This window comes from Coenobita brevimanus, chromosome 60 (genome assembly GCF_032717465.1).
Source record: "Coenobita brevimanus isolate Jiangsu-jjx chromosome 60, ASM3271746v2, whole genome shotgun sequence".
Lineage (NCBI taxonomy): Eukaryota > Metazoa > Arthropoda > Malacostraca > Decapoda > Coenobitidae > Coenobita > Coenobita brevimanus.
Genome location: NC_137013.1, coordinates 38,163,838 through 38,188,013, shown reverse-complemented (window position 1 = coordinate 38,188,013; position 24,176 = coordinate 38,163,838). Strand labels below are relative to the sequence as shown.

Below are 24,176 nucleotides of genomic sequence, written 5' to 3'. Positions count from 1 at the left end.
AATTGATACTGCCATATGTCTGGAATGGGATAATTATCATCTAGCAACACCCCACATGCACTCGTTCGCTAATTTTCCATTTATTTACCCTTGAAATATGCCATATGACCTATTCTTGTAACAAAAATATATATCAGAAAGGAAGGGAGAAGACTAAGTGATATTTACATTCACCTGGAACTACCTAATATATTATGTACTGTCTAGATTTCCTGCCAATCATTTCATAGCATATAAATTAGCATCTGTCACCAGGCTGACACTGTCAACCCTTCCCTGCCCCTAGACCACATCATTCAGTTTACTGTCGTCTTTCAAGGTGAAACCACATTCGATTCGCACCTGTCCTTAGCCCCCTGCAAAGAGCCCTGTGACCTCTACCCCTACTAAACCTCGTGTGGGAAGGGGTGAAGGGCTAAATGACTCTGCTGTAGAACGTGAACTGGCTAATTTATCAATGATAATGATGGACAGTGACTACGATCTTTCTGGTGACTCTAAAACAGTGCAAGTGGAAATGTAAATAATGTGTAAATAGCAAGTGAAAGCAATGAATGTAAATATACTGTAACTGAACAGTGGAAAATAGTTTTATGTTACTGCAAGTGACAGTGCATAACATAGTGTAAATAAAATGGAAATGGAAATAATGTAAATAAAATAGAGAATGTAAATAGAAATGTAAATACTGTAGTTAGTAATATATGAATACGAGTATAAATACCTTGAGTAATGAAAGTAAAAGTGAAAGCTTTGCTCTAGCGTGTATAAATACTTGGAGTAATGAAAGTGAAAGTAAAAACTTTGCTCTCTACGCTAGTTTACTGAACAAGAAAGTGAATGCCTGGAGTAACTACTAGTACTGAAAGAAACTTATGGATAAATACTGAATATATAAATAAATGTAATAAAGTACTAGGAATATAAAGTGTGAGTGTGTTTATGAATAAAATAAATGACAGCTCCGCCTCAGAATATCATCGGGGAATGAGCGTGAGTGGAAAGCTCGTATGTGCTCGTAATTTACATTGCTTTCACAGTTTTTTTTTTTTTTTTTTTTTTTTTTTTTTTTTTTGAATATGGATTCCAAACTACTTGAATTCATAGTGTTTGTAGTTATAATATCAGGCAGTGGTAACCACATTACGGGGTATCGGGAAGTGTAAAGTGGAGACTTCGTTACCCAACTTCAGAAGTCTCCACAAGACCTACAGTAGTAGATGAAGGCTCAACAAACATCCCAGGAGAAAGCTGAAGGTATGTGCCATAGGCTTATTTAATTATAATACTCTAGGATTAATGACTGATTTTAGGCAAATATTTTTAAAAAGTCAATCGAAGCACGATTATCCTCGCAGGACGCGCACGGCACACTCCAGACATCCCCGCGGTTAAGGGGTTAATATATGTAAAGCACATTATTCCACTGATCCCACACGTACCCCTAAATCCTAATGATGTTTTTGTATTAACTTGACAGGAAATTTCAATTGTGAATGCTAAGGTGTGCTGTAGCCAAGCCGTATCCTTCAGCCAGTCCATATTCAAGTGATACGTAGCCTCATATCCACTGTATGTGTACAACCAATTTGGTAATGATCGACATTAATGTTTACTGTATTAATGTTTATACAATATGGGGTAATTGAGACCACCGTACCGGGGTAATTGAGACCATTACTTAACTTACATACTTTTTTTGTTTCTCAATGGTGCATCATTATAAGAAAAAAGTGACATCCCCCAAGGTCCAATACATTCCTGAGACCATGACATGAGCTGTTGCTGCAGTAAGGGATGGAAGAAGCCAGCATCAGGCAGCCAAAAAGTTTTGTATCCCCAAAACATCATTACAACAAGTCGTGTCAGGGAGATGTAAGGAACCTTTGAAGACATCCCTGCTGCAGTTTGAAGAGGAGTCAATTGCTCAAAACACTGCTACCCCAGGGGATTTTGGTCTTGCATTTGATATGTTCAACCTACAGAATTTTGTACAAGATCACTTGGGTCATCAACACAGACATGTCGAACAGTTTAAGGACAATTTACCAGGAGAAGACTGGGCACGTGGGTTTCTTAGTAGGCACTCAAATATTCTGATGCACCGGATGTGTCAGAATATAAGCAGGAAACACGCAGCTGTCTCATAAAATGAAGTTTAAAAGTACTATCGTAATCTGGAAGAGTGTCAGTGGAGTACCTCCGGCCAATATCATCAATTACGATGAGACAAACTTAACAGACAACGCTAAGACAAATAAGTGTAAACTGAGTTGTGTGGCCTTCAAGTTGCCAGCGAATGACAACAAGGATGTTATAACTGTCGAAAGATTTGTGCAGAGGGTAAAAATACATGATGAGATAAAGAATGAAGTTGTACCAAATTATACATTTCTGGGACGTACTGTGTGCTAAATTTTGTGGGCTAAGTGGTGGACTTGATGTGCACTTGGTTAAGTGTTAATAATACTGTACAACACAGCAAATATGATGAAAACAGGACATTTGTTTTCATCTGACAAGAAAGTTCTTTATTGTTATCTACGTGGTAGGCTTAATGTGAGATCAGTGGTGGACTTATTGTGTCCTAAGTTGTAGACTTAATGTCTGCTAAGTTTAAGTATTTAGGTTATAGTACAGTACAGCAAATATGATGATGAAAGGTACCTCCCTTTTACTTCAAACAGAAGTTTTTTTTAGTTGTGGTCTTAACTGCCCCATGCCTGCGGTAACTGAGACCACTTTTTCAAAAATCTTGAACTTAGGTTTATATTTTACTGTTTTTCTTCAAATTTCGTGTTATGTTCTCCAAGGATCTACTTACCTCTCTTATTCAAAGTAAAGTGATCGATGGTATAGGTTGGGTTTTATTGACATTTTACTGGGGAAAAAAAAAAAAAAAAAAAAAAAAAAAAAAAAAATCCGGACTCTAATGGCCCCACTGTAAGGTCTCCAATCACTCCTCCACTTCCCTCTTATATTCTACCTTTTTTCCATCCTCTTGCAACCTTTCCATTCTCCTTGCATAAACTACTTCCTACTGTCCTTCCCTTCTTCTATTTCTCCATTTCCTTTGACCTTGATTCTGACCACCACTTCACTCCCCCAATCTCTATATGCTCTTGCATCCATTACACACATTCTCATCCTTTCATCCACGCACACATAATCAATTATTGCCTTCCATTCATGTTCACCACCCACCCTTTTCATCACATGCCACATATACCTATGGATCATTTTGTGCCTGAAGAGGGTACTGGCTATCACCAACCCCCTCCCGGCACAAATGTCCACTGAAGCACTGCCATTCTCATCCATCTCTGCAGGCACACCCCATTCACCAACTACACCATCCATCTTCACATTCCCTACTTTTCCATTCATATCTCCAATCACAAACACTCTCTCATTCCTTTCAAACTTTTCCATGCACACTTCCACACTTGTCCAGAACTCTTCTCTCACTGCTTGTACGATCTTGCATTGGCGCACATACACACACACAATCGCCCACATTTGTAGTCCAACTTTCAATCTTACTCACACAAACCTTGAGCCAACTGATCCATACTCTCTTATATTCTCCTTCCATCTGTTACAACAATACACCCTCCTTCTCTTGCCCTTTCATTCTCACCTACTCCTGCACATATACCCCATCCAAACTCTCATTCTCTCACACTCTCACCTCTCCATTTAGCTTCAGTTTATCCACATATATCCACTTTCACACTCTCAAGCACCTGGACACACACGCAAAGTGAAAAAATTATTCATAATGACGACTTACCATACAGATTAGTATAGGGGAGGAGACAAGATAAACTCTAGCATTAAGTACTGTACTCTTAATCAAAAATGCATTCTCAGCTTTTCCATCTCTAGAATCCAACACAGATGGATTGTACTAAGGAGGTGAACTAAAACAGTGTGAAAATTAACTTCACTATTTCACTCTTGAATTTGGCATATTTACTACTTGTATCTCCAGGGCATCATTTCTGTTTACATCACTGACCTGCATTTCCTCCTCCTCCTCAGGCAGTGCATACCTCCGTCGTTTGGCCCCACCTTCTTCCAGCCGTTGGATGTTCCGTAAACTCTCTTCATGGATCCTTTGCGATCGCTCTGACAAGCACAACAATGTCAGAAATTTTATGCAGTATACTTATAGTTATGAAATTCTACCTGAATGCAAAGTCATTTTTCCATCTTCAAGAGTAAAGAAAACTACTGTACAACTACGAAGTGAGCACCAGATACTACGAGGAACTGCAAATCTGCAAGCTGGAGTACAGTACAAAATTAAACTTTCAGTACAGATTCTTAAATCATATAACGTGAAGACACATTTTTCCACTTTATTCTTCCTACTGAAAGATTATTTTATTCAGTTTAGATGCTTTTCCTAATGCAGGAATTAGGTATAGGCTCCATGATCTTTTTCATTTTGAGGGCACTATCCCACACAGTGTAAAAATCATCCAGAGGTAGCTGCTGATGTTCTGCTACCCCAGTCTGTCTGACTGAGTAGACCCATCAACTGCAGGCAAGCATCTGTCCCTGCAGGGTCATCCTGTGCAGTGAATCGATGTTCTCATGCTGCTTAACAGTGCCTCGCCAGAGTGAGGCATGGGATTAAGTGTGGAGGTTTCGTTTCTAGGTGGATGCCACATGTGCATGTCTCCACACATTTAACAGGGGAACACAGTAGGCTTCACATTATCCACCATCCAGCATTGTAAATGGTTTCCTGAGTTACTGGGAACCATTTGGCTTGTCACTCAGAGTAGAGCCACCTGAAGTGGAAAGAAGAGCAATAAACAGCAATAGGGAAGATGATAGAAATAGGACGAGAGGAGGAGAGACAGAAAAAGAATGACAGACATGTACGCAGCACATCAAGTGAGTGCATGATGGGTGCCCCCACCCACCACCAATCTTAAGGTAGTGGAAAAAAAAAAAAAAACAGGTTCATACCTGTAATACAGCTGGTTACTACTCACATTGGAGGAAAAGAAAATTACTGGTGAGAGAAGAAGTGATTCCTTACTTAACACTGTAGAGGTGTTCTTTAACCCGAGGCGTCCTGTTGACGTATGGGTATGTTGCAACATTTTGCATTTGCCAGTCCTGATGACGTACTGGTATGTCGCGCAATTGCAAGGTTCATAATTTGCAAAATTTTCAATTTTCGCGTGATTTTTCGTACGTATACACAGGACACCTTCCTCTATTCCTCTACAAGATGCCAAGCAGGGACAATGCCTTACACCGCATAACCTCACCCCCCCCCCACGCACGCCATTGTCTTGGCAATTCACCTGTTACCAGTGACCTGGCCAATAAAGACATTCAGGGCCAGAGTGATTCCCCAATCGATGACAATGTGGAGGACAAAGTTTACATAGCATTAGAGGAAGGAACAGTCAGAAATGATGATCAGGTAATGTGGCAAAAGAAGTTCAGGTATGGTGATGAGTTAGTGAGTGAAACAATGCTTATAATGTCTATATTACTGTTTGAAAACCAATATACTCTTGTACTACATATAAATTCGTACCAAGTAAATAAATAAATACCGTTTATGAGTGGTGTGAAACAGTTACCCTCCCACAGAACTTGTTTTCTTTGGTGCCAGCCTGTTAGATAACCCAGTCAGGTATGGAGGTACTGCTACCTGGATCGAGTATTTTAAACCTCAGGTGAGCGATTTCTCTATGAAATTTCGATGTTTCTCACCAAAAGCGGAGGTTTTAGCAAAAAAAAAAAAAAAAAACCTCGGGATTGGGGGGTGTCGGAGGTGCGAAATAGCTCGGGACGTGACAGGTTAACTAACAAATTAAATTAGAACTGTATTACAAAACCTTCTTAGCATCAAATATTATCTACTAGTACATTTAAAAAAATTACAATAAAGGGCTGCAAAAAATCTACCTGACATGCTTAACCCATTCAATCCAGTGACATAATTTTCTGGTTTATTCTGGCCATCTCGGGCAACTACTTAATTTAGGGAGATTTCTTGAAGGAAAGGAGTAATAAGGAGTATAGCTAATCTCTCTAGTTTAGTAACTCTCCTCTATGCTGTAATGAATTGTCTGGAGGCAGGGGGGGTGAAAAAATCACTGGGTTGAAGGGGTTACATGTTCCAGCATTTGTATACAGTATGGTAATCTCTCGATTATCTGGAAGGCCATTACCCGGACCATCCATTACTCGGACACTGAGATCTGGCTATTCCAAACCATTATTCATATATTTTTCCCACAATCCAGACAAATGCTTGCATCCGTTTCGAAATTATGGTCGCGTGAAAAATTTCCACCCAGATCTGTGAGAATGGTCCTGTGGCACCACTGTGCCGGGATGGTTTGTTTACCCTACGTCTGCCAGACACCCCTGGTGCTTGCTTTCAGTTCCTGCGCATTGCTTGTGATGTGAACAACTCTTCCCGGACTGCTGTTATGGTGGAGCACATGGTAGCTTTCACGACAGTTCCCTACCTGCTTCAGGCCTTGCTATTCCTTGCATGCCTCTTCCTAGGGTGTGTGATGATGGCCCCACCACTGGGTAAAAGGACTCTGGAGAAGAAGCAGGAAATCCTAAGTAAGACTGACGTGGGATGGTCCGCTTCCCGCATCTTGGAGGAGTACGACCTGGCCCGCTCAACCCTACACGACATCAGGAAAGGCTGTGACAAACTCGCCCGGTGCAAGGCAGACTTTGGCCAGAAGAAGAGACACAATATTGAATGGAAGACTGTGAGTTTGCCCCTGCATGCTGAAGTCGACCGTTCGATACTGATCTGGTGCCGGCAACAACGGGCTGCAGGCGCGCTAGTGAAAGGCACCAAGTTGAAGGCTGCTGTCAAGAAGTTTGCCCACCTTTACAACGTCCCAGACTTCAAGCCATCCAAGGCTGGTTGTTCAAATTTAAGTGCTGACACAGCCTTATCAATCGTAAGACCCATGGCGAAGCTCTGGATGCTAGCAAGGAAGGAGTGGAGGAATTTCAGCAGAATTTGTTAGACTTGACTGAGAAGGAGGGCCTCGCTCTATATAATGCAGACAAAACTGGCCTCTTCTACTGCTCAGTGCCTGCAAACACTCTGGCAGATGAGAACGAGAGGCGTGTTCCTGGTCACAAGTTGTCTATGCAATGGGCATCTGTTTTGTGCTGTGCTAATGCTAACGGGATGCACTGGCTCCCGTTATTCTTGGGCGTGCAAAACAGCCCCGTTGCCTTCGTGGGCTAACGGATATCCTTCCTGTTGTGTGGTACCATTCTGTGAAGGCCTGGTTTACCAGCAAGATCCTCAAAGATTGGTTCAACAGGCATTTCATCAAGGAGGTCATCTGTTATCAAATGTAGGAACTTGGAATTCCTCATGACCAGGCAAAGGCTCTTCTTCTGTACAATGCCCCCGCACATGCCTCTGAGAAAGAATTGGTTGCAGATGACGGCTGCATTAGGTGCATGTTTCAGCCACCTAATACCACTGCTCTGATTCAACCAATGGACCAGGGTGTGATCGTGGCCACAAAGAGGCTGTACCGACGGAGGTTCCTCGACAAGATGATGGTTGCTCTCAAGGACAAGGACAAGTAGAGTCAGGGGCTGGACACGTGAAGGCAGCAGACACTGGAAAACCTGCGGTGCAACAGCCTTAAGTCTGCAACGTACACTGGACGAGTGCATGGAAGGAAGTCTCTGTGAAAACCCTCGAACGTGGTTGGTCTCACCTCCTTCAGGGACACAAAAGCAGACACAACTTTCTAGGCTTTGATGTGGACAACTTCCATATTCGTCTTCGTAATGCAGACAAGGCTGTGGATGTCGCTGATGTGCAGGAGTGGTTGGGTGATGATGGAAGTGATCCCAGCTATCAGGCTGTGTCGGACTTCCAGATCGCCACTTCTGTTGCTGATGCCCAGCCAGAAGAAAGTGACAGGGATGACACGGATGACCCAGAGATGTGCAGTACTCCAGCCATCCCCCGCCTGAGCACATTCTGGGGACATCTCGAGCAGGTGCTTGAGTAAGCTGAGCACCCAGAATGTGACAGGGACATGAAGCCTCTTCGCCTTGTAAAGGATCTGCTTTCTGTGCGGGAGAGTGTCTTCCAACACCAGAATCGTCACTCCTATTGCCAGTCCAAGAATGACTCCTTTTCCAGGCCTCTGACCCCTGCCCAGACCACATCTGCTCTGCCACCACCACAGCATTAAACCATGCCTTCAGAAACGAAGCCTCGACCTGGCATGTAATTAGCCACTGTGTCTCCCCTGGATGTGAGAGTGCGCTGTCTTCAAAGTCACATGAAGCAGGCAGTCCATCACCACGTCCCACAGCAGCTCCCCTAGGCCGACTGCTAGAGATCCTCCTTGATTCTGACTCAGACTAAGCTCTTGAGACTATACCACTAGACCACATGGGTTGTACTGTGCAGTGCAACACCTTTGCCAGCCCCAGTACAACAGTCAGAGTCAAGGAGTTAGTGGGTTATTCAGCACAACTCCCTGCGAAGAACTGTGAGTGTTTACACTGATTTTATTCTGGCTTACTGTACCATGATTTTATTCTATTTTACCATTACGTTTTGTGTGCCCACCGCATTCTTCTTGTGTAGAGGGTTTTCTCATGTTTTTTCATGTCACTGCAGGGAATGGCCTTGAAGTAGTGATTGCTTGTCCGTAGATGATGGGTCTGCTTCGCCATGGCAACTGCTTGGCTGTGGTTTACAGGTCTACTTGACCAGAAAGAGTAGTGTCAAACAACAGGAACAAGAGTTGAATGATGTACTGTAGTGGCCTTTTACACTAGCTTTCAAAGTTAGGTATGTACAAATGGGGGCCAGGGGAGAAGTCCACTATCCAGATGGAGCAACTACCTGGACATGCCTTTGGCTCTGTTCTGTTGGATAATCGAGGGATTACTGTACTGAATATTCAAAACCACAAGTGAATTCAGGTAATTATTGTACAGCTGATGAATTTATATTAATGTTAGCGTGATTTACTGCAGTGAAATTTTGCTGCTTAGTACAGTAATGAACTGATATCAGTAGTGTGTTATGTAAGGTATTTGAAAGTTGATAAACAGCTTAAGGGTGAAAATATGTTAACTGAATGTGCACTATCTATGGAATACTGCACTGCATGGTGATATGACTGCAAGCGTAAGCAGATACCATACTATATGGTATCCCTTAAAAAAAAGAAAGAAAAAAAAGAATGATCGGGCACTAAAACAACAATGGGTACTTTACATACCACATGAAATAGTAGTCTTGTGATGTCACAATTCTTCCTCTTTTCTGCAAATTCACTAATTCTTTTACAACACAGAGAAAAAGAAGGAATCATTTGCAGTGCACATAAAAATGTGTAATTGTATGTTGCAATCAAATAGACTTTTCTAAGGTAAGGCCACAACTCTAGCTATCTACTTATGAAATATAATCCCTAAGCAACAACTAAGGCTATATAAACAGTAAATACATTAACAATATCTAAAACACATGACAGAACTGAGAATGCCTGTTGGTAAGTCACCCAAAATCACAAATTAATTTTTTCCTCTGATGGTAAAGATTTCTTTCCTTGGAAATGGGAATATTCTTAGGCATTTTCAGTCAACAGTTCCTTGTTATTTCCAGGTCCCACCAGGTTTGCCCAAACTAATAGGCCACGCTTCCATTCACTCATCATTCAAGCCCATGGAATCTTGGCTCTATCTGATGCGACAAAATCTTTCACCACATTCCGCAGCTTCATATAAACATATCCGATGTACTGCTTACCCATTATATAAAAGACATATGGATAAAGACAGGTAAATATTATTCAAAGTAAAAAAACAAATTATATAATACATATATCTATATCTATATCTATCTATCTATCTATATATACATATATACAGTAGGTACCCACAGTACACGAGTTCAGAGTACGCGATCCTCATTGTACGCGAGGACCTATTTTTTTCAAATCTTAGTGTATTTTTTAATAGTACGCGAATTAACATCTTTGTAAGCGAGACGGGCAGCAAAGAGTGGCCCAAATACGGGGTTACCCCGAGTACACAACATTGCCACCCCAAGAAGCGAAAAACGGTTGCCTACGCTCCGCCCACCTTGTGACGTCGATGATGCGCACTCATCACGTGATGCCCAAATGCGCCGCTTAGAGGGTGGTGAGAGAGGCCCAGCAGAGGAAACACGCGCGCACAGAAGGTACACTCGCTGTTCCAGCAACATTCTCGTCTACTCTGAGGATATTGTTTTGTGAGCCAGGATGTCTGCCCCGTCCTCAAGAAGGAAGAAGTGCATCACCCATGCCTTGAGGATGGAAGTCATAGAGAGTGGGAAGAGTGACACCGCTATTGGGAAGGAACTCAGCTTGGCGGAATCGACAGTGCGAACAATATGGGCGAACAGGGAGGCCATAAAAAGAGGACTGTTAAGACTATGGGATGGCGGCACTGGACGGGAGAAGCAGACTAACCAACCGGGCAATAATTCTCATGGAGCGGTACCTGGCAACAAACATCCTGAGGGAGGAGAAGGAAGGAGTTCCAATGAATGGGCACTACATCAGGGACCAGGCCAAGATTTTCTACAAAGCTGCATCTGTGAAGCTTGGTGTCAAAAAACCCTTCAAAGCCTCCGTGGGATGGTTATGCCAGTTCCTGAAGAGGAAGGAGCTACGTCACATTCGCCTCACTGGCAAGCGTGCATCTGCGGATGAAATGGCAGCTAGGGACTATCCTACCATCCTGAAGAGGATAATCGACAAGGGTGGCTACAGCAGGCACCAAATTTACAACATAGATGAAATGGACCTTGTCACGAATCAATTCGCGACATTTCCTTTTTGTGAGAAGCCACGAACTATTAGTGGAAAACTCACTGTGTATCGCTCAGTTAACCGTTTCTCTCTCCATTCCGGGGTATACTTTTCAAATAATTCGTCACCGTTTTCAAAAAGTGACCGATTTAATGCACGTCACTAAGTGCGCTACTGAGCGATACAATTATTTCTTTATCGTTTGCCTCTGCTTCATTCAACCGTTAGCCACGCCTTCTTCCGGTGGCCTGTGCGTACTGCTTATGCATTATTTGAATTCAGTTTAGTGTTTGCTGTGACGGAGACAGGACCTGTGCAGCAGTGCGAGAGGTCAGCTAGTACCCAAACTCCACTTACAGTTTCTCCAAGCTCCCACCTTTAGTTCTCCAGCTTTGGGTGATACACCGCATTCATTGACTAGTATTTCCTTTGTGTATTTTGTAGTCTTAAGAGTTTAGTTAAGGTGTTTTTCCTAGGCGTAAGTATTTAGCTTCTGTGTGAGTGAGCGAGTGCGTCTCATTTAATTTGATTTGAAATGTAATGTTAAATTTGTTTTTGTAATTAATAAATTTAACAGTTCTATTTCTTGAGCTTAATGTAGAGTAAAAATCTTGTTTCATTTCTCCATAATTAAGCTTATTTTCCACATAGCTCCTAGCTTGCATAAACGTTTGCTTTCATAACTGGTACTTAGACCAGTCTTGTTGTATTAACTTAAAATCCGTTGTGCCAGGAGTTAATGCATCAGCAAGAACCTGATGTTATTATTATTAGTATTAGTTATTTATTGTCAGGGGTGATGTAACTTTCTCCAGAGGCTAACAGTACAGTAATTAGTCTCTGCTGTGTACTGTTGAGAAAGTTTATAAATTCTCGTTCTTAGAGAATCGTGCACAAGCCAGCGTAAAGTAATCGTTGCTTGATGTAGCAAGACAATCATTGTCTCTGCGCTTCAATATTATTGAATATAAATATCAATTTAAATAATATTTAACCATTTATATCAAAATTACCCTGATATTATAAAAACCCCGTGACAATTGGCGACCTCATTCCAGGATATTAACTCCTAGCTCTAAAGCTATTTACGAGATAGTGCTCACTCATTCATATTTAGGTATTTATCATTAAAGTTTATAGGCACAAGCTTACTGGTGTTTACCGTTAATTTAGCAAGTGAGTTTTTGCTTTATAAATCAATAGAGTACTTAACTCTAGTTTATTTTTGGTAACGCCAGACGATTTTACTCGCTCCTGGGAAGTCGGCGTACCCATTGTGTTTATTATTGAGTCTTCCCAGTCATTTACATTTTTGATTTATTTTTGCCAGTTAACTAGATAAGACTGGTCACCACTAGCTTGTGTCTGTACTCTTTACTTTTGTTTATTAGTATTCGTCGCTAAGCAGTCAGTACTCAATTTCGGTTTGCTTAATAAATTAGCGCCATGGCTACTACTGTATTTTTACAGGAAGCCAAAGATATGGGTCTTTCGGACCCAACCGAAATTAAAGAGTATATACTCTCACGGCATAATCAGGAACAGCAGCGCGAGAATGATGCCCGTGAAGAGCGTAAGATTCAGCGCGAATGCGAGCGAGAACAGCGCGAATACGAGCGAGAACAGCGCGAATACGAGCGAGAACAGCGCGAATACGAGCGTGAACAGCGAGACAAAGAACGAGAACACGAACGTGCCGAGCGAGAAGCACGAGAAAAACATGAACTTGAAGTGCTGAAGCTCAAGCGAGATTCCTTGGCTTCAGATACATCTGGTGCAGTTGGTCAAAGCTCCACGAGCGTTCTCCCTGCACATGTCCTGGCGACCCCACGCATCAAGCTTCCTTCATACAAGGAAAGCGAGCGAATCGAGCCGTACATAGCTCGTTTTGAGGACATGGCAGACATGTATCAACTGGATGAGGCAGCTAAGCGGATCCAATTTCTTAGTTTATTTGAGGGCCCTGCCCTCGATATTCTCCACAGAATTCGTGGAGACAATCTCACATATGAGATGATGAAAGCTGCACTCATTAAGGCGTATGGTCTCACAGTAGACGACGCCAAAGTTCAGTTCATGCGAGCTCGTCTCCAAGACAAGGAGACAGCTGTTCAGTTCCTCGATCGTCTCACAGCTTACTTAAATGAGTGGATGGAGAAAGATGAAACTCCTTCCACGCGTGAGGGGATAATTGACCTTATGCTGCGTACACAGCTAGAGAGGTCGTGGCCTGCTGAGCTCATAGCACAGCTTAAGATCTGCCAGGTGAAAGATGCCAGCCAAATGGCAGAGAAGGCTGACGCATTCTTTACTGCATACGGGTATCAAGCTCGTAAGCAAAACACCTGGAGCAGAAAAGATACTGCCAAGTCTGGGAAGCCGTCTCAGACTGAATCCCAGCAACAAGGCCATTCTCAGAATAATGGCCAAGGTCCAAAACCGCAGTGGAAGGACCAGGGGCAAAACACTCAGAAACCTGAGTGGAAGAGGTACAACAAGTACCCTAACCAGCAGCAGTATCAGCCACGCAACCGACCGTCGGGACAAAGTTTTCACCACCAGCTCAAAAGAGGCAGGAAGCGAATGCAGCCTTCATTCCTCAGCAGCAGCATGGTGGTCACGTCCCTACCAGTGTGGGTACTTCCCCACAGTTCACTAGTCCCACAGTGACAGTGAACCCCCCTCCACAGATGGCCAATGTTCCATCTTCCCAATATAACCCTCAAGGCACAATGTTTGCCACATCAATTCAGCAGCCTCATGAGTGGCTAGCTGCTTCCTCCACAGGCCCTCCCACAGGTGACAGTACCTTCCTTGTTCAGCCAGGGTTTGTGGGAGGCATTCCTGTGAAGGTCCTGAGAGACAATGGTTCCTCAGGTTGCTCTGTCAAGCAGAGTCTAGTTCGGCCTGAGCAGTATACAGGTCGACAGATCCATGCAAAGCTTATTGATGGATCAGTGAGATTGTTCCCTGAGGCATGTATCCAGGTGGCATCTCCATTTTATACTGGTACGACACTTGTGGTTGTCATGCCAGAGCCTCTATTTGACTTTATAGTAGGCAATATTAATGGAGTCAAGGATAGTTGCTCCAATGACGCTACTCAGACTTCGGCTGCTGCGGTAACACGAGCCATGACTGAGGCTCCAGACTGTGTCACCCCAGTGATCATTGAATCGCCGCAAGATCTGATGTTTAGTCAATTTGTTGTACAAGAACAACATTCTGACCCGACACTTGCTGCCGTGCGGAACAAACAAAAGGGTCAAGTGATTAAGTATTCACGGGGAGGTCGAGCCAAGTTCCTTCGCAAACAAGGACGGCTCTACCGTGAGTCACGAACACCCGAGGGCGAGGTTCGACTGCAGTTTGTCGTTCCCGCCAAGTACCGCCCAGCAGTGTTACAATGGGGTCATTGTCCAGCCTCAGGAGGTCACCTGGGCAAAAGGAAGACCCAGGGCCGTATCCGAGCTGACTTTTTCTGGCCAGGGATGGGACGAGACATAGACAGTTTTGTCCGTTCCTGCAGTGTGTGCCAAAGTATCACCACTGATCAGGGACATGTCCTTCCTGTGCCGTTCATAACCACACCTGTAATCTCTGAGTCAGTTGAGAGACAGGGTAGTGGTGAAGTGGGTGCAGACCTGATGTCTCGCCCATTGGCCCCACAGGACACAGTATGTCCAGGGCCTGTACATGCATATTATGTACCTTAAGTTAAGGGGGAAGTTGAGAGGCGACTTGAGGCTATGGAAGACCCAAGTTTGCATAAGGATTCTCAGCTTCCCGGTACTAATATATGTACCGTAAGTTAAGGGGGAAGTTGAGAGGCGACTTGAGGCTATGGAAGACCCAAGTTTGCATAAGGATTCTCAGCTTCCCGATACTAATATAAGTATTATAGGTTAAGGGGGAAGTTCGAGAGAGAACTCTGCAGAGGCGACTTGAGGCTATGGAAGACCCAAGTTTGCACAAGGATTCTCAGCTTCCCGATACTAATATAAGTATTATAGGTTAAGGGGGAAGTTCGAGAGAGAACTCCGCAGAGGTGACTTGAGGCTATGGAAGACCCAAGTTTGCACAAGGATTCTCAGCTCCCCGATACTAATATAAGTACTGTAGGTTAAGGGGGAAGTGAGAACTCTGCAGAGGCGACTTGAGGCTATGGAAGACCCAAGTTTGCACAAGGATTCTCAGCTTCCCGATATTAATATAAGTACTGTAGGTTAAGGCACAGGTTGAGGACCCGTGTGCGGTTCGAGGCTATGGAAGACCCGAGTTTGCACAGGGATTCTCAACTGGCCGACCATAATCGTGTGCTAAAATTAATGGCGACCTCGAGTGTACTTTTCATAGCATGTACTGACTGCTAGCCAGAGAGAGTAATTGTAACGTAATAAGAATTTTGTCTCATTGACACTTTTGATGCTCCACCTTAATTGGTTTTGCAGGTTCAGCAATGGGTGTAGCAGTTTTGCTGTGCGGACCAGCTGATCATCTGCCGCACGCTGCTGCCTCTTCTCCTCTGCCTTCGTCGTCGCCATATTATTTACTGTGTCATTTTACACGTAGGTACAGTTACACTACAACTGTCACACCTACACCGTGTATTACATACACCACGCTACACAACAATTAGTTGTCAGTGTAAATGTAGCGAATTTTCGCTCAGTTTGACCTGAGTACAGGATTTTCACCGTCGTCACGGAGTTTTTCCCTCAAGCTTGCTTCTATTAACGTAAATACGAGGTTTTTTCGCTCACTGGCGACTGCGATTTTCTCCTGTAGCAGGATAGCACACACACCACAGTGTGAATCTTGTGTGACTGAGTTAGGATTTATATATATGTATATTGAAATCTTTCTTCTGAAGGAAGAAAGATTTAATTTTCATGGGGCGTAATGTCACGAATCAATTCGCGACATTTCCTTTTTGTGAGAAGCCACGAACTATTAGTGGAAAACTCACTGTGTATCGCTCAGTTAACCGTTTCTCTCTCCATTCCGGGGTATACTTTTCAAATAATTCGTCACCGTTTTCAAAAAGTGACCGATTTAATGCACGTCACTAAGTGCGCTACTGAGCGATACAATTATTTCTTTATCGTTTGCCTCTGCTTCATTCAACCGTTAGCCACGCCTTCTTCCGGTGGCCTGTGCGTACTGCTTATGCATTATTTGAATTCAGTTTAGTGTTTGCTGTGACGGAGACAGGACCTGTGCAGCAGTGCGAGAGGTCAGCTAGTACCCAAACTCCACTTACAGTTTCTCCAAGCTCCCACCTTTAGTTCTCCAGCTTTGGGTGATACACCGCATTCATTGACTAGTATTTCCTTTGTGTATTTTGTAGTCTTAAGAGTTTAGTTAAGGTGTTTTTCCTAGGCGTAAGTATTTAGCTTCTGTGTGAGTGAGCGAGTGCGTCTCATTTAATTTGATTTGAAATGTAATGTTAAATTTGTTTTTGTAATTAATAAATTTAACAGTTCTATTTCTTGAGCTTAATGTAGAGTAAAAATCTTGTTTCATTTCTCCATAATTAAGCTTATTTTCCACATAGCTCCTAGCTTGCATAAACGTTTGCTTTCATAACTGGTACTTAGACCAGTCTTGTTGTATTAACTTAAAATCCGTTGTGCCAGGAGTTAATGCATCAGCAAGAACCTGATGTTATTATTATTAGTATTAGTTATTTATTGTCAGGGGTGATGTAACTTTCTCCAGAGGCTAACAGTACAGTAATTCAGCAATTGTGAGTAATTAGTCTCTGCTGTGTACTGTTGAGAAAGTTTATAAATTCTCGTTCTTAGAGAATCGTGCACAAGCCAGCGTAAAGTAATCGTTGCTTGATGTAGCAAGACAATCATTGTCTCTGCGCTTCAATATTATTGAATATAAATATCAATTTAAATAATATTTAACCATTTATATCAAAATTACCCTGATATTATAAAAACCCCGTGACAGACCTATACTACAAGGCTATGCCGAGGTCTGCTTATATCAGTATGCAGCAGTGCCAGGCCCAGGGGAGAAAAATGGACAAGAGCAGGATAATGGTCATGTTCGCAGTGAACTTATCAGGCTCACACAAGATGCGGCCTGTTGTGGTTCATACCACAGCACACCTAAGATATTACAAGAATCTTCGCTGCATGGATGATAGAGGGGTGTACTGGTACGGCAACTCCAATGGCTGGATGATGAGCAGCATCATTTTCGAGTGGCTGTTGTGATACTTCATCCCGGACGCCAAGGCTAAATCCCAGGAACTTGGCATCGCCTTCAAGGTGCTCCTCATTCTCAACAATGCGTCAAGTCATCCAACCTGGCTAGCAGACCTCAGCAAGGATTGCAAGATTGTTTTTTTGCCACCCAGAACAACCTCTCTCATCCAACTGCTAAACCAGGAGTTAACCCTATCCCATAAAGGGAGAAGCGTAAATTCTGGCTGTAGGTGTACCTCTCGCTCGAGAGCTTTCTGAACAATCGCATAAAGACATTTTACGTCTAATGCTTGTAGGAAAGTTCTGTTCATCACAGATAAGCCACTTTGGTCTCATTTTGAAGATGAAGAGTTTTGCTCTGTCGTACATTGTTCAAAAAGACAATATATACAAAATAAAATGCAAAAAAAGTGAGGAGTTAGCTGACATGCTATAAGTTTTACATTGTCGTTTAAAAAAATATTCGCCAAAAAAAACCTATTCAAGAAGTAACAATATTTTTTACTTCAATAAGTAGCAGAATAAATTTCCTTTCCAATAATGCATTATTTGTTGTACTTTCTTAAATAATAACATCGCATATATACGCGAGAAAAAGGAGCATAAGTGTTCGGTGGGAGGTCAAGAGGTGTACATCTTACCTGTGAGGAACCTCACACCACACTGAGCTGAGCAAACCAAGTGAGCACGCACGCACCAGCTGTGGCAGGCTTAGCTCCGCCCACTTTTGCCCATCATCCGACAAAAATGACGACTCCCTAAATATTTCTTTAGAGATTACATCGGATGACAGGCAAAGTCGTCATACTGATGTCAGAGATTGACAAACGCACGACGGCCCAGGTCGTCATTGGTATGTCTGTGGGTTAACTGTAACAGTAAAGCAGCTATACCACCAACACCTCTACGATCATCTCCGCAGCAAGACTTAAAACTATGAGGAACTGCAGGCATTTCTTGACTTGGACGCAGCTGGAAATGATTTCAAGGATGCCAAGGATGGGTTGGACTCGCCACCCGCTCCACGCAGAGCACCCGCACCACCAGCTTCAACTCTTGATAAGACTTATGGCTTTTTGGCAGTCATTCAACCTCAAGGATGCCATCACATTCCTGTCGTCCTCTTGGGTAGATACAGGTATAACCGCTGCAACAATTAACCATGCTTTGTGCCTCCTTACCGCACCTGTATGAAATCGCACCGGGAAGCAGCTTTCAGTCCCTGACCGCTGCTGAGGCAGCCACTCTCAAAACTGCACATGCTGTGCCCAGGTTTCAGGCCGTCATGCCAGAGGAGATCAGGGGCTTACATTCGGCAGTAGTGGAACAGGAACCCCAGGAAGTCGTGCAGCGAGTGGAAGAGGCCGACACAGAGCAGGAGATCGCAGCAGAAAAGCCAGCAACACCAATGATGAAGAGTGAAGATTTGTCCATGATGGAGATCAGCCGGGTACTGTGTGGCCTTGATAAATTCAAGGAAAAATGCAAGGACATCGAACGCTCTCAGTTGAGAGTGGTGGAGGTGATGACTTCACTGGACAGAACCTTCTGCTATTACACAGACAGGCACAACCAGGAAGTAAACAGATGGAAGCAAACCCTCATCACCCGTTACCTTCGGCTTCAAGAAAATGAGGAATCACTCCCTTCAACATCAAAAGAGCCATATCCTGAGGAGGATCAAGAGGATGATGCAATGTCTGAGGTGTCAGAAATAGACTCTGAAGGGTTTATGAACGAAGTGAGTGCATTAGGTAGTGAAAGTGTCGAAAGTGCTGGTGACAAGAATGGTGAGGAAGGTGGTGTGGTGGGTGATGCAGGAGATGCGCGCGAGGTGCCTCATCCTGCCTCGGATCTCCTTCTTGCCTCCATCAAGCCTGTTGTCCTCTTGGATTAAGGTGAGCAACCATATTCTTGTTGGTATAGCTAAGCAATATTCTTGTTGATTTAGTAAAGCCATAATCTTGTTAGTTTACTTTATCTTAGGTAATATGTCTCAGATAGTTTCCCTGTACAGTACAATACTTAGGTCTGAAAAGAGTCTCAAGGGTTGCCCATGAAGGGGGGTGCAGCCCATATGTAATTTTTCCCACAAGTTTATTTATTGAGTACGCGAATTCCTAGTACACGCCGTCCTCTGCCGCCCATATACTTGCATACTGTGGGTACCTATTGTATATACACACACACATACACAGGTAAAATACATGATTAAGTCCAAATGTGTGTGACTCACCAGCCACCAGTTCACTGGGTTGACAGGTTTCGACGTTGTTAGACGCGGCCCACACCTGTGCACCAGGACCTGCCAAGAAGCTGAAACAACACATGGAATAATTATTAAGACTCTTCTCAGGAAAAATGATTGCCATTATAACTTTCATGCGTGAAAATGAAACAGACTGCTTATCCTAATTTAAATGTATTTAAACTCTTCACTTTATCAGATATAGTGTCTGTGGTTTTCAATGTAATAAGGCCATCTCCAAACAATTATATTCAGATCAGGTGAGATTTTCTGAACTGGATGGTTGACCATATGTACAGTCTATATGAATTTTTCATGATACCAGTAAGAATAAAAAATGGCCATATCTACAGTGTTCATTATAAGATGTTGGGGTTCAACGCGAGGCTAAGCAGTGATCTCTAAACTGGAGAGAACGACATGAGATGGATGCATGAACAAGAAGGTATGTGCATAAAATATATTTCCGCTTAAAGGAGGTATTAAGGAGAGTTTGAGCTTGTATCAACAAAGAGAAATCACTCTCTGATTAACCATTTCACCTTCTTTGAATACATTATATTAATGATATATTGTCCAGGTTACCTGACCAGATGAGTGGAATTCTAGCAGTTAGAGGATCTCATTATAAAACTGCCAACATTTCCAAGTGAATGCAGAATGGTCTCCACACAGCTATAATACAGTAACATACTTCTGTGCAAAGGTGGTGGTGACTATCATCCACTCACTTGATGCAGAGCTGCCTACTTTTTTCTTCATTTTTATCACTCTAGTTTTGTGACTGCCCTTCTCTCTTCCTACTGCTCCCTTTCCTTCCTGTCACTTTTTATTACTCTTCTTTCCACTTCAGGTGGCTCGACACTGAGTGACACATCTAATGTTTTCCTGCAACCCACAAAAACCATTTACAACACTAGGTGGCAACCACATAAACCAGATAACAGGGTGATGTGGAGCCTGCTATGGTGCCCCTCCTAACTGGGTGGAAGGATGAAAATGCGTCACCCAGGGACCGAACTTCCACACTTTTCCCAACGCCTCTATGTTGCAGGATGCTGTCAACTGCAAGGGAACATCAGTTCACAGCATGGGAAAACCCTGCAAGGGCAGACCCTGCAAGGGCAGTTGCTTGCTTGCAGCTCATGGGTCTGTATGGCCAGACAGAACAGGGATGATCAACAACAACAACAACAACTGTGCAGATTACCATAAGGGTTAGTGAATATACAAAGACACAGGATTACAAAATCTGTGTCTGTATGGTTTAAATTTTGACCTCATATATATCTTTAAAAAATATATACCTGTATATCTAAAAGAAGTAGGGGGGGGGGATCTGCCTAGGGAACAATTGTACCAGGTCTGAATCAAACTGGTGAGGAAATAAAGCAATGGCACCAAATGGAAAAGTGTGTGGAAGAAAGAAGGACGAGGAAGGATGAAACTGAACAAGTACAGTAAATTTACACACTATGCTGTGGTGACAGTTAAATTTGGCAATGCAAGAAAATTTCTCAATATAGAATGGATTTAGCCTCAATAAAATACCCCACATACATCAATGGCAGAGAAAGGCTTAAACCTGCCACACAATCTTCTCTTGCAAACAAAATTGTGTACAGTAGTCACCCTTACACTTTTCCTCACAGGTCTGGTACATGTGTCACTGATGCATCTGACTCACTGTTAGTAACAAAATCACAATCACACTTAACTCACCCTTAGGCACATTATGGTTATATCATGGCTCATCCATCCACCCATCATCCAATCCTACATTGCCCCATGAGAAGCATAGGAGCCCAGGGCTAGGCAGTTGGTCCTGACATTTATGATGAGAGTGACCAGCCTCAATCATCCCTGAGTGGCATTACATGAGCAATCAACCCCAACCACCCCTTGGATATAAACCTTCACCGGCTCAATCCGATTGAAGCGCAATAATTACCCACTAAACCACCAGGCGCCAAAATTTGGTTACATGGTTACCACCCAGTATAGTAAATGTTTTCCTGGTGTACAGGAAACCATTTGGCTTATCACTCAGTGTAGAGTCACCCACAGGCAGAATGAAGAGGAAAGAATGACAGAAAGAAAGACAGAAGAGGGAGAGTAAAGTTACCCAAAAGCAGAAGGACAAGGAAAGAATGAAGGAAAGGAAGACAGAAGAGGATGGAAGGAAAGAAGGATGGAGGAGAGGAAAGGGCAGACACCCGACAGCAGCACTACATCGAGTGAGTGGATGATGAGTGCCTCCACCTACCACAAATATCATGGTTCACAATATATATATTTGTGTGATCTTCTCCTCCTTTAATTACTATTTTATGAAATAAGCTTGTAGTCAGACAGCAATGTGCCAGTACCCAAATGTGACATCCTGGAAAGGTTAAGGTTTGGTTTCTTATTTAACCTACTTTGTAGGTACAAAGATAACTAACATACCAATCTGCTGACCCTTAAGAATATTATATAATGCATAATTTATATTTTTATCAAATCATAAAATTAGGGAGGGAGGCATGAAAATTTTCTGAGAACTAAAATGTGGAGTGTTAAGACAAAAGCTTTGGAAACTTGATTAAACCCTTGAATTTGATTATGTATTTTGTGTTTTATTCCTGATATCTCCAATTTCATTCAGTCTTGGAGAGACATTTTGCAACATGTCTGTATGCATCAGCCTTGGACACCTAATGGCAGCTCTCAATTCTGCTCAATCTCAAGCAGTCCCTAATCCTTGAGGTCACGCTGTAAGACCTCATTACAAACCTTTTTTAGTCTGCCTCTTGCAACTCAACCCTTAACATTCACACCTCTTACCTTTTGCACCCAGCTGTCACCTTCCATCCTCTCCACATGCCCAAGACACCTCAATCTACCTGTTCTTATGACATTACTAACTTATTTATGTTTCATCCATTTTCTCAACTCTATTTTTGCAGTCCCTATCCTCCCAGGCCTCTCACTAAAGGATGCACTAGACATCCATCTGATCATTCTCATCTCTGTGCATTTGAGCCTATGAATAACTTCCCTCTTTAATACCCAAGCCTCAATATCATACAGCATTATAGGTTGGCGGAGGGTTAGTGCCCCTCCCCGGAAAACAACTAACTAAAAAAAACAAACAATAAGCCTCAGACAAGGACTGACCAAACGATGACGACTCAGGACCGGACAAAGGACTTGGTAATGGGTACTTGGAATGTAAGAGGAGCGAATGATGAGGTGAGAGAGAGAGAGATTGTCCAGGTGCTTGAGGATGCGAAAGTGGATGTATGTGGAATAACTGAAACAAAATGGAGAGGAGAAAGTGTGAGAGAATGGGAGTATGGATGGGGTATATGTGCAGGAGTAGGTGAGAATGAGAGGGCGAAGGAAAGAGTATGTATAGTTGTGAGTAAAAGATGGAAGAAGAGCATAAGACAGTATGGATCAGTTGGGTCAAGGATTGTGTGGGTAAAGTTGAAAGTTGGAATACAAATGTGGGCGACTGTGTGTGTGTATGCGCCAACGCAAGATCGTGCTAGAAGAGTGAGAGAAGAGTTCTGGACAAATGTAGAAGTGTGCATGGAAAAGTTTGGAAGGAATGAGAGAGTGTTTTTGATTGGTGATATGAATGGTAAAGTTGGGAATGCGAAGGTGGATGGAATAGCTGGTGAGTGGGGTGTGCCTGCTGAGATAGATGAGAATGGGAGTGCGTTAGTGGACATTTGTGCTGAGAGGGGGATGGTGGTAGCCAATACCCTCTTCAGGCATAAAATGATCCACAGGTATACATGGCGAGTGATGAGAAGGGTGGGTGGTGAACTGAATGAAAGGAAGGCAATGATTGATTATGTGTGTGTGGATGAAAGGATGCGAAGATGTATAATGGATGCAAGAGTTTATAGAGGTTGGGGGAGTGGACTCTCTGACCACTACTTGGTGGTGGCCAGAATCAAGGTCCAGTTAGAGTGGAGAAATAGAAGAAGGGAAAGACGAGAGGAAGGAGTAGTTGCAAGGAGAGTGGAAAGGTTACAAGAGGATGAGATAAAGGCAGAGTATAAGAGAGAAGTGGAGGAACGATTGGGCAAATATGAATTGGAGCAGATGGGAGACGTGGAAGGTGTGTGTAGCATATTTACAGAAGAAATATGTGCAGCATGTGATATGGTGTGTGGAAGGAAGAGAAGACGGAGGGGGGTGCAAGGAACAGCGTGGTGGACTGAAGAAGTGAAACAGGCTGTGGCACAAAAGAAGAAAGCATACAATGAATGGATGAGAAATAGGGGCGTGGAAGAAGTTGAGAGGCGGAAGAGAGAGTTATATGTAGAGAGGAAGAGAGAGGTGAAAAGATTAGTAAGAGAGAGTAAGAAGAGAGTGGATGAGGAATTTGGAAGGAATTTGAGTGTAAAGTGGAGGGACTGTAAGAAAATGTTCTGGAAAGAGGTGAAAACAGTAAGACAGGGTGGAAGTGAAGTTAGCAGGGGAGTGAAAGACAAAAATGGTAGATTACTAGTGGAGAAGGGAGAAAAAGTGAGCAGATGGAGAGAACACTTTAAGGAATTGTTGAACGTAGAGGATGGAAGTAATGCGAGTATAAGTGGCTGGGGAATGGCTGGGAGAAGGAGGGAGGTGAGAAGACAGGAAGAAATCAGTAGGATAGAAGTTGTGGAAGCAATGAAGAAAGTTAAATCTGGGAAAGCCCCACGAATTGATGGAGTGTGTGGTGAAATGCTGAAGCATGGGGGAGAGATAGCAGTAGAATGGATGTGGAGGATGTGCAGATTAGCCTGGGAGGAAGGTAGAGTCCCGGAGGATTGGAAGTCAGGTATAATTATTCCCTTGTACAAAGGAAAA

General features: G+C 43.1%; 1 protein-coding gene across 1 annotated transcript in view; it reads right to left on the bottom strand.

Annotated features, from left to right (window-relative positions):
* Tasp1 (Taspase 1) overlaps window positions 1-24,176 on the bottom strand; it is a 60,591-nt gene that overhangs the window by 22,624 nt on the left and 13,791 nt on the right. Inside the window, exons 5-6 of the mRNA XM_080275035.1 lie at window positions 19,317-19,396; window positions 4,022-4,131 (exon numbers count right to left, since the gene is read on the bottom strand). Coding sequence (XP_080131161.1) covers window positions 4,022-4,131; window positions 19,317-19,396 — 190 coding nt within the window. The remainder of the gene's footprint in view (window positions 1-4,021; window positions 4,132-19,316; window positions 19,397-24,176) is intronic.